We start from the raw sequence: 11,228 nt of genomic DNA, 5'->3' as shown, positions 1-11,228 counted from the left end.
CTTGCTCCCCAATTTCCCCCCAGCTCCTCTCCTGTCCTGCTTCCTCTGCATCGGCTCTGCTCGCTTCCACCAAGACGCGTGTTGGTGCTCCCTGGACTTTCTAAAAGCCATTTCAACTCATTGACCCAACAGAAGGGTTGGGATTAGGGTCACAGGACATAAAGCGTACCTCTACAAATGTTTTTATCCTCTTCAAGTTTCATTTGAAAGCTGAGCAAAGCAACCTAATAGCTTTCTTAAAGGGAGAGGAATTATTAGTTGGGATAGCTGGACCACTTAGCTCCCCCGATTAGCTTGAGAAGCTGTCCTATGTGCTAATTTACTATGCTGACCTGTTGATAGGGCTAAATGGCCAACTGCTCCTCTCAGCATTACTGACCAGAAAGCTCCTTCCTCTGGAGAGTCAGGGACAGCTATTTTGGCAATTTTCAATGCCTAACTTTTGTCAAAAAATACCAGTATCTCAAAAACTCTCTCAGAAAGGTGTCAGTCTTTCAGAGTAACTGTTATCAAGCATTTATGCTAACCGAAACACTTCCAACAAAAACACTAACTTACCAAATAGAGCTAAACTTATTGTTAAATCACCTGGGAAGTTAAAGAAATTTAGAAACGTTCAAAACCTGTCCCTACACCAAAGTGAGCAGGGGCTGAAATGTCATTCTCCTGTCTGCGCAGCCTCCCCATGAAATTACTGCCCAATCCACAGTGGGACACCCCCAGGCACCCCGTCCTCACACAGACCTCTCAGCTTTTCAGCCTGGAACTCTTCCTGCCAATAGGGAGAAGAAGAACATACAGGACTGCATCATCGAACAGGTATTTTCTCTAGTGTTGCAACAAAGGTGAGATTAACCTGAAAATGACCCCGCTTAGGTCATCTGAGCCTTCTCCCTGGGGAAGAGACTACATACGTCTTTTTGTGCCGCTAAGATAGCGTGATCTTGGATGCTCGCTATCACAACTGTCAAGTACAGTTTCAGAGATTACTTTGGTACACAAACAAGCATGTACTTGGGCAGATTTGCTATAAATTTACAGTCAGCAAGAGATGCTTTAATAGCAGAAATCATTAATTTCCAGCATCTAACTTATTTATGCTAAAGAGACCATCCTTTGGAGAGGAAGCTCCACTGCTACTGCATATTATGTTGTTCCAGTTCATAAAAGGCTGCAAAATCAGTTCATCTCTATGGCTATATTAGGTCCTGGAGTACCCTACGAGCAGGAGATATGTCCCACACATATATCTCAGTTATGAGCCGCAATGTAGTCTAACCGGAGCTCTCTAATAAGAAGGGTTGACCTAACTGAGGACACAGAAGATGAATACAGCAGTGTGGAAAATCAGTTTTGTACTTTATTTCTCCAAGGGAATAACAGTAAAATTTTACCTTGTGTTATTAGAGAAGAGTTATAGGCAATGAACCAGCTGCAGGTAACCCTATATTCAGGAGCTCCACTTCATTAAACTTGTTTAACAGGTTTCTATTCCTCCAGTTAATGCTTGCTAAGTATATAAAGTCTTCAGTCTTAAAGGGACACACTCAAGGTTGTTGAGCCTAAACTTTGGCAGATCTTTGGTTGCCTCATGTTTTAAGGCTTAAGCATTTTTAATCCTTTTTGTGGTCCACTTAAACATCCTCGTTACAGAGCTGAGCACCGATGACTGGCCAACTTCGGAGCCCTGAACGAGCGCAGCGAAGCATGCGTGCTAGTAACATGGAACAGGTATAGCTACAGACTGGCTGAAAAGCAACACAGAGAAAGGCCAAGGAAGGTGAACACTTTCTGTATCACACCACTAAAGAAAGTCTTGAAGATAAAACTGTCTGATGCACAGTACTGCGTAACTTATCCTTTATAGAACTAACTTTTAAGCCTATGACCAACCAAACAATGTCACATCCCTTCAAGGGTAATAAACAAGGCGGCAGAGCTATTCCAGACAGACGTGGACACAACAACAGATTTAAATTCTGAATTTCTGTAATGCAACTGCCTGTTGGAGTAATACTTACTTAAGGGACAAACACTTCACCAGGAGTCTTTGGCCAAAGTGTTCTTTGGGTACTTCAGGGACACTAAGTCGTTCTATAGGCTCCTCCTGAAATTTGTCACAGGAACAGCAATTTAGAGACACAACACTTGTACAAACCACTAATACCATTATGAACCAAACATACGTATCACTTTTTTCTTCTAAGACACTAGCACCGATTTAATCCGAGGCTTACCAGTATGTTGTATCCAGCAGCAGCTATAAATATGCTAAATTAAATCCCTTTAATGTTTCTACATTATGGGGGATTGCATAACCATTAAGGAAAACCAATCTTCAGAAAGTAGTATCTATGGCAAGAGAATATGCTAAAAAACATGTGACCCGCAAAATAGCCAAGGTTCTCATGGATATTAGACACAGGTGATCTTAACTCCTTTGAATCCATGGCAGACACAATTTTTATGTCCCCTACATCCTTCATTTTTCAGTCTCACCCACGTGTCTATAAAAATACCTCATCTGGTGCTGGATGTAGTGCAAAAAGCTCCTTATGCCTACTGGACTTCCTCTGATCTTCATTGTGGTGGTCAATCTCTTCATTTGGGGTTCGGTCCAGCAGGTTTGGGAGAAGGGCATCTGGAAGGGAGTTCTTCAGATCAAAAATACTGCATGCCCAGCTGCCCCGGGGAGTATCGTCAATCGACATTGAACGTCGTTTAAGGTCATCCTGAGATTCAACAAATTAAAAGCAACTTATAATGGGAAAGGGACTGCACTTGTAAAATGTGACTGTAAATTAGGTTTCATGTAGCAAGGTTTTAAAGGTACGTTACTTGTTCATCCTGGTAACTGTTGCCGTCTGGAGCTTCGTCAGACTCAAAGATCTGTTTGGGGAGCCCCTTTTGCCTTTCCTTCTGTTTGTCTAAGGTGTTAGGATTAAATCCAGTTCCCAGCTTGTGATATCTGAAAACAAAGTATTTCAAATGCATTCTTAGCATCCTTTTTGACCCCAAACCCAGAAGGAGAATTACAGAACAAACCCGGTATTATCAGTGTGGGTCCTCTCAAAGCATAAACTGCTCTCTGCAAACAGTATTTCCAGTCATCCTCCACTGTAGCCTGGTAATAACCCATCAACCAGTATTCCAGTACTACAATGTGACTCTGTTCAACTATAAAACAACCCTGGGTGATGTCAAAAGAAGTATTATCAATGGCCAATTAAGGTCATCATAAAACATGCAATTGTGAAGCCAAGCTTAAAACAGGACATGAACATGGGGATGGAAGGCCAGTGGCTCTGCTGGAGCAAGAACTGACTCGGAGCAGACAGTATTAATACCTTTAAAAGCAAAACACCAACTTCAGGTAGGACTGCATGAAACACAGAGGTCCCGACCACCTCTGGAAAACATAGGACTTTTCAACCTCAACTAAAATGAGCATCTTCCTACAGCATCTTTATAAGCAGAATTGGGTCCTTCAGAGCTTTCCAGGGTGTAAGAGCGCTTGCTAGTAAACAGTCTGTCTACTGTTGCTGACAAGATCAGATCTCTTTAACTAACAAATTTTTGGATACCAAATGGCACTATGTCTATATTTACACACACATACGGCCAGAGGCACAGTCTCCTTACAATACGCTAAGTCAGTTCCCATAGTAGTGCTGGGGTCACGTCTAGAATTAATTGTTCTTATCCTGCCCTGTTACTGAAGTTACCACAGACATGTGAAAACCATGGACGTGCTAGCAGTGAATAATGAAAGCGAAGAGAAAATGAGGAAAGCATTTTCCTTGCTGGGTTATAATTCCAGAGAGCTGAACAATACAATCTGTATAATCCTCACCTGGATGTCAGCATTTCAATCACAACTCCACGAACAAGTGTAAATTCATTCTAAATCAGACCTGACGTCAGAGGTGCTTGTGACGATTACTGCCATCACTCTAGCTTACAGAAATTACGTCGTAAGGTTGAAATAAGAATACGCTATTGCTTTTTTCGGGCCAGTGAAGAAAACTTATTTACCTTTTCCAATACCATTAAAGGAATCACTGAATAGATGGACTTGCCTGCCCCTAAAAAACATTTTGGCTACAAAGAACAGTAGACAGAGATTGACGTAAACATCATTTCCCCCGGGGTGGAGGAAAGAAAAGGATGGCGCATCAGAAGTCATGTTCTTCTAAACCTAGAAGAGCTGGATTCTGTGCCCCCAGAGTTAGCCAAAGCACTTGTAACCATCCAATAGGATGGATTGAGAAACCTGTTAGCATCCTTACTTGAAAAACAATTCAATCCTTCCCAGCCAGGTTTTCGGGTTCTTCCCCTGCTCCAGCAGTATCCCTTCTGTTTCTACCCAGACCAGTGCCATGATTTTATCCAAGTAAAAATCACAGAATCACAGAATTTTCAGAGTTGGAAGGGACCTCTAGAGATCATCTAGTCCAACTCCCCTGCTAAAGTAGGAATGCCCAGAGCACATTACTCAGGACTGCATCCAGGCGGGTTTTGAAAATCAGCATTTTGAAAATGGCTATGGATATTTATGGAAGTGCCTCTCATCCTCTGAAGGGGCTAGACAACCTTCTACGGTAGTTCAACAATCACTCAGCACACCTTCACCCCACTCAGGCAACTCTGATGTCTTTAACTTCATATCTTCCCTGACACAGAACACAACCTGCAGCTGATCTGCACAGGACAGAAGGCTCTACTGCCTCCAACTAAACGTCCCCAGTGCAGGAATCACAGCCAGGTATTCCAGATACCAGAAAAAGTCGCTGAGAAACCACGAGGTGTGCTGGCTGGGTGGGCCATGTTGCCCTAGCCACGTTGCGCATTCTAGACTCTGCCCGCAAAGGCTGGTAGTTAATAAAGCATCTCTCTCTCCCGGGTTTCTTTCTGGGTGGGTTGGTTGTTTTTTTTTGGTATAAGATTACAAAACACATTTTTATTAGGTCATCTTAGCACTGCACAGCATATCTTCAGCATCCCCTGAAGTGGTTCTCAGGACAACATTAAACCAGTGAATTGTAGCAACTGCCACAAGGGCAGAGCTGTAGCTGTAGTCGAGTCATTTGTAGGTGATGCACATCACACGGATCACTTACTCCTTGACAGTAGCTCTTGAAGTCATCAGACTTTCAATCATCCGAGAGAGTGTATGTTCCAAGGAAAGCTACTCAGAAACCTTCCTGCTAATTTGCATAAATTAATCAATGCATGCACATTCTCTAAACTGTTAACTCATTAGGTAAATGTTGTGATAGTTCACATATTAACAATTATTTGTTTAAATTACGTAGTTTCTCCAAGTCTCTTTGGGAACAAATGAAAGCTGCAGAGGGCACCTTATCTACTAGGTGGTTGTGACCGCACATAAATCTTACTTTGTTACAAAATTAATGCAATTTTTCTCTAAGAAGAGCTAAAAAGATATGGAACAAAGAAAGAAACAAAAGCTGAAAGTAATTCTACTTGTTCGCATTCCCTAATTTCTCTACCATTCTAAAAGAGCAACTGCTGACTAAAACGGCCTAGATTTTCAAAAATGCCCCACAGGGTTTTGACATCTGAGATCTAATTTTCAAAACACAAAGCCTCATTTCATCTAAACACAAAGCATCGGTTCAGCTGAGCTGAACAACTAAAAAGCCAGGGCACATGGAATCAGTAGCCAGGACAATAATTTGTGAGCCTCCTCATACCAGCTATCTATCCTGCAAAAATTTAAATATGCAATCAAATTGACAAATCCCACAGGGGAACTCACTTTCTGTTCACAATCGCCCAGTCTTCCGTGTAACTTCTCACACAGTCCCTCACATGAGGGTCCATCTCACTGTTAAAAGAATGAAAACAAACACCTTCAAAATCACAGACGTGATAATGACTTCTTCAACATACATACTTCCACTTCGGTTTGTATTTACTCTTTCAGGCATTTACAGACAAAAACTCCAGGCTTCGGCCTTGCAGACACTCAAATGCAGAACAATTCATTCCCTGGAGCGAGGTGTCACCCTGTCACCTCCTACCTCTCTTCGGGCACGGCTGACACAAGCGTTCGACATTCTCGGGGGGTGTACACAACCTCGATGTCATCGGGAGGAAACTCAAGCAAGTCTCGCAGAGGTCCGGACTCCACTGAGATCGGGTGTGTAATAAGGTAGTCCTCCAACTCAACCGGGTCCACTGCTTCTGTAAGCGGTACCTGGGAAAAGACAAGCGATGGCAAGGTCTTAAAACAAGGTGAAAGAAAAAAGAAAAATCACATGCACATATTCTACTTTCTTTTTAAACCAGCTCTTCTGCCTTGTTGAGGAAACTTGATGTAACATCAAACAATAATTAACCCTAGTAGTGTTAACTTTAGCCAATACATATCACAAAGCTATTTTTCAAGTCTTATCTTTTATCTGATATTTCTCTGGATATTTCTATGATGCATACCATCACCCTCTAAAAAAAATACAAATTGAAAAAAAAAAAGGATTTTCTTCTATTTTCAAGCAATCCATCAGTTTGCATCAAAAGAAAATTTTGCACTTTATTTCCCATGTGTATGACTCTGTATTTGTTTTCACCACGCTCTGATCACAAAGGGAACCTTCACCCTGATCCAGGATGCAAGAACCCTTTCACCCTCAGGCACGGCCCCCAGACAGGAATCCAGAGCGGCGACTGATTTGGCAGGAACTCAGGAAGCCGAAGAACTCTAAAAATTTGAATTAAACCGCTTCTCTGGGGAACACAAAACACAATGTTGGTCTACTACAGGTACAAGTTTAACCACCTCTTCTCCCTGATATTAGGACCTTTAGTGCCAAGATGACTCTGCCCACGCCAGGAAGGGACTCGGCTCTAAATAAAATGGCACCTTTCCTGGGCACAAAGATTGCACCCGAAGCACATGGAATGGTTGAACAAACACACGTGCAGGAAAACAGTAGATTCCACTGGCAGTACTGATCTCACCATACTGGATTTAGATACATGGAAAAAAAAAAAAATAAATGCATAAACTGGATTCACATTCACATTGCATAACTGTGTGTTTTTACATATGTATATTGTATAAATACATATATATATTCTGATATGAGATCATTATGCTATGAGGCTATACATAAACATAGACGTTAAGAAAATGAAAGACTGAAAACAAGTTTTGAGGAACCTGTCTCCGCAGCAACTGACAGATTTCCTAGAATTCCCTGGCACATCCCAGCGAGGCTGAGTGGTTTAGTGAGTCATAAAAACACATCAAAATTCAGCAATTTTTCTCTACTACTTCCTCCTTCCTGTCATCCAGAAGATTTCTGTGGGACAGGGAAGTATCCTGTAGCTTGTCTTCTGTTGGAGATGACTTTAAAAAGAATGCTTACTACTTAAGTTTTAAATGTGCTGCTCAAAAAAATTGCTATACCAATCCCAGATTCCAGTTTTTAAACTTCTATTGCCAAAAAGTTCTGAAATGAATCAACTTTTTATTCAAGGAAAAAGATTTGGCTAACAGAGCAGGTATTGAAAGAATCTCTCCTACCACAGCCAACTTCAATGAATACTGCAATTTTCTTAAAATACAGAAGGCGAATCCTTCAGCAGAAAAATGGCAGGACTCCAACGAAGTCAGGTGAGTTGGACAAGATGACTTTATGCCAGATAAGAATCTGGCCCACCAAAAAGATACGATGTCTAGAAACTGCAATTTAGGTAAAAGATACAAATTAATTTCTGTGTAAAGAAATAAACCATCATCTATTTAACTCTGACCTCGTAACCTTTTTTCCCCTTCTAATCCCGAAGTCTTGAAGTGAACTTAAAGCATGTGATTTGCAGAACTTCTGAAAATACAAACCAGATACTTTTAACTGTTTTCATCGCTGCAAATCTCACAAGGAGCAGAACTTGTCACTGCTCTTTCCCGCATTTACAGTTAACATGTCATCACCTCACACTGTCTGTTTCTGACACGCAGATAGCCCAGCTCCATTTGGCACCAGATAACTGACAAAACGCACAGCAGTGAAGTGTGACAGTTTATTAGTGAGGAATTGCTAAGAGTGCAAGTTTTTTCAGAAGAGCTGCTGCGTACTACTACTGCTACTTTGCGAGCAGATAATCCTTTCCACCGATAAACCTCAAACCCAAAGAAGAGTAAGAACCCAGAAATGGAGACTCCTTGCAAATGAGGGTTAGGATAGCCTCGCAGGGTGACTTCAAGCTGCTTAACTGACCCTATTTTTAAGCCCTACCATTTTAAGACTTACTTTTATTCCTCCTGCTGATCTCCCTTCCAGACTGGCAGCTCCAGAGCTGACGCACCATCCAGCGCGTTTGCTCAGCAAAACTGAGGTGACCATGAAAGCGTTGGGCTTCAATCCAGGCGAACTCATTTACCTGTGCATCTCCCCAGGGTAACACAGAGGAGCCTTTTCCTCACTCCCTCCCATCTTTCTAATCCCTTCATCCTGATAAACATTAGAAAATCGCAACAGACCAGGAAAAAAAGCTCTGTATTAACACAGAGATGAGGGGGACATGGAGGACCAAGCAGACACAGGGCAGAGATTGCCACCGCCCCAAACGCACCGTGTTGCCCCATTCCTGGCATTCTACATCTCAAATGTCACTTGTCCAACTAGAGCACTGTAACATCATATGGGACAACAGATGAAGGAACTGGCTACCCAGTTAAAAACCACCTGAAACGGAAAGGTGGGCAGTGCTCGGGGGGCTGTCTACCACCGGGTCCCGGCTCTGCACTCCAGGGTTTTCCAAGCCCTTCAAACATCTCAGGATTAGGCCCAAGGTTGCTCTTCACAATTTTCCAGTTTGTCTCCTCAGATAACTATTGTGCCATGAAGATGTAAACAAACATAAAAGTCAAACCCAGAAGCCTGTATTAGACTCACCATCTGTGCAGCCAGAAATACTGTCTAGCACCTGAGTAAACAGGCCAAACATAAATTCATGGTTATGAAGAGGAACTACTTTGTGTCAGACTATTGGCAGATAAAAGGCACGCACATTATTTTAAGCTTTAGATATTTGTGGGGGAAGAAGTGATGAAAGAGGAGGAGGAAATAAGGATGAACAAAGGCACCAAAAGGAAAACGAACCCAAATGGTGTCCCGGTGTTTGAACTGAACCACGACAGCTCCTCTCACAGCTCTCACTGCTGATGCCTTAACCTTTCCTCCCTCCTGCATCCCTCTGAAGTTCTGGATGAGACCAGGAACAGACACAGTATACAAGGGGCTATTCCCATGTTACCTGCAACCTGGCCAAAGCCTCCTCAAATCATCATACGAACCCATCAGATCAAACGCGCACACCGAAGGAGTTGGACAAGTTCAGATAAAGACCAGGTAATCCAACCTCCTTGTCCCAGCCTCACCACTGAGAGAGGAGCAGAACCTGCTCTATCATCTCATCTCCAAGTCTCCAGGCCCAGCTTACCTCCTCGTGGCATCAGGAAAAACAATGAGGCACCCAACCGCTGACTCCCCTGGCCTGGTAGGACTGTGATACTTCCTTAGTTTACAAAAGTTCCACCCTGATCCTTGTGCACCACTCCGATGCACAGCTGATCTCCAGATTATCACACAAATAGCAAGTCTCACTTTCAGCTGCATATTAAAAGGTTTCGAAATGTGCTGCCACAGAAATGGGGGAAGAGCTGAGGAGCTATAAAGCTGTCCTCTCCCACAGCCCTGCTGGCTGGCAGGCTGCAGACAGCGATCCTCAGCGCAGTCTTCATCCCGCTTCCAGGAAAAGCCTTTTGGATTCCTCCCGATAGCTCCTAGAAAGCAGCAGTAGGCATCTCCTCCACGAAATGCAGCCGGTTTTTCTTCATCGGTCTTCCAAAGGCACAGGGATGATTTCAGTCAAGTATTTGCAAACGTGCAGTCCACCTACCAATCAGCTAATAAACCTAACGGGGGAATACTGGAGCGTTACTGTAAGAAATGACTGAGACGGTGTCCGTTTCTTCCCAGAAGAGTTTATTGAGGCCCTCAAGAATCCGAAACTGAACAGGAGCTCTGACTATCTTCCTCAACCAAGACTATGGAATAGCCTAAATTAACAGCGAAGACACACTAAAAATTGGGAAAAAAAGGAAAGCCTGCTCCCAGAAACACGATTGCTGCTCTTTTTTCTTTAAAAGAGCACTTTGATTTTGCGTGATACTCTCTGATTTTGTGTGAGCTGTAATTACAGATCAAATTTTGAACAACCTTTCAGACAATTCCTTCACACAGTTTTCACTCAGTCTTTATCCGAGGATCAGGCACTGCCATATCACTCAGGGCAAGTGCAATTCTGGTGCTATTAAAACGGGCGAGACTACACGGGGAGAAAGAGGCCGCTGGGTCTGAGTAAGAGGGGCATAACCTGCCGACGTAAACACCAAACACAATGTACTGATAAACTGAGAGTACAGAAGAAATCAAATGGGGCTCTGTCTTTTGCAGACTTACACAGCCCAATTACTCCAAATCAAACACATCGCTTGCAAGTAATGATTCTGCATATATATGTCCTTAACCCAACCAGAGACACACGGTCTGGCATCTTAACTAAGACACCAGACTGATTGATTTGCTTTATATGACCTGTTTAACACACACGTTCCATAGGTGCATCCACGTCGTTGCAGTTATGGCTCTCAGCAGCTGCATGACGAAACCCTATTTCAAAGGTTTACAACTCTCCCGCAACAGGGACAGTCAAGCTTTCTTCTTCAAGGCTGTGTTATTCTTCACTGTTATATCCCCTTAAAAGCTTGAAAATAAAATTTCGCTTCCTATCGACTTTGTCCTTCTCTAGACAGCAAACATTGTATTTTGCTGTAGTTTTAGTGCACCACTAGCCGAAACATGTCTCCATCCTATTTATGTCCTACTTTTGAGCACCTACCTGTATCATCATCATCAGTTACAGAAGAAGCATCTGCACAAATCTGGCAACAGGGGCAGGAGCCTCTGCTTGGGGACACGGCATAACTCCATGGAAGCTAACACAAACCCCCAGTGACTTTAGCCAAGCATCCCACCCAAGGAGCTCCAGGAGCAAAGGGCTAACAGGAGGGAAAGCTACACCCGGGGCACCACACTGCAACGCTCATGGCTTTATTCCACCCCACCAAAGAAGCAAAAAACCTAAATCCAAAGGGCAGATTTGTATTAGACCTGCTCTGTTGAGGCATTCCT

General features: G+C 43.0%; 1 protein-coding gene across 1 annotated transcript in view; it reads right to left on the bottom strand.

The window, feature by feature from the left end:
• DOCK7 (dedicator of cytokinesis 7) overlaps positions 1 to 11,228 on the bottom strand; it is a 104,013-nt gene that overhangs the window by 78,808 nt on the left and 13,977 nt on the right. Inside the window, 5 exon segments of the mRNA XM_009884009.1 lie at positions 2,022 to 2,107; positions 2,520 to 2,732; positions 2,839 to 2,968; positions 5,783 to 5,851; positions 6,048 to 6,223. Coding sequence (XP_009882311.1) covers positions 2,022 to 2,107; positions 2,520 to 2,732; positions 2,839 to 2,968; positions 5,783 to 5,851; positions 6,048 to 6,223 — 674 coding nt within the window.

The sequence above is a fragment of the Charadrius vociferus genome, unplaced genomic scaffold, assembly GCF_000708025.1.
Source record: "Charadrius vociferus isolate BGI_N301 unplaced genomic scaffold, ASM70802v2 scaffold423, whole genome shotgun sequence".
Taxonomy (NCBI): domain Eukaryota; kingdom Metazoa; phylum Chordata; class Aves; order Charadriiformes; family Charadriidae; genus Charadrius; species Charadrius vociferus.
This window is presented reverse-complemented; position numbering and strand designations above follow the sequence as displayed.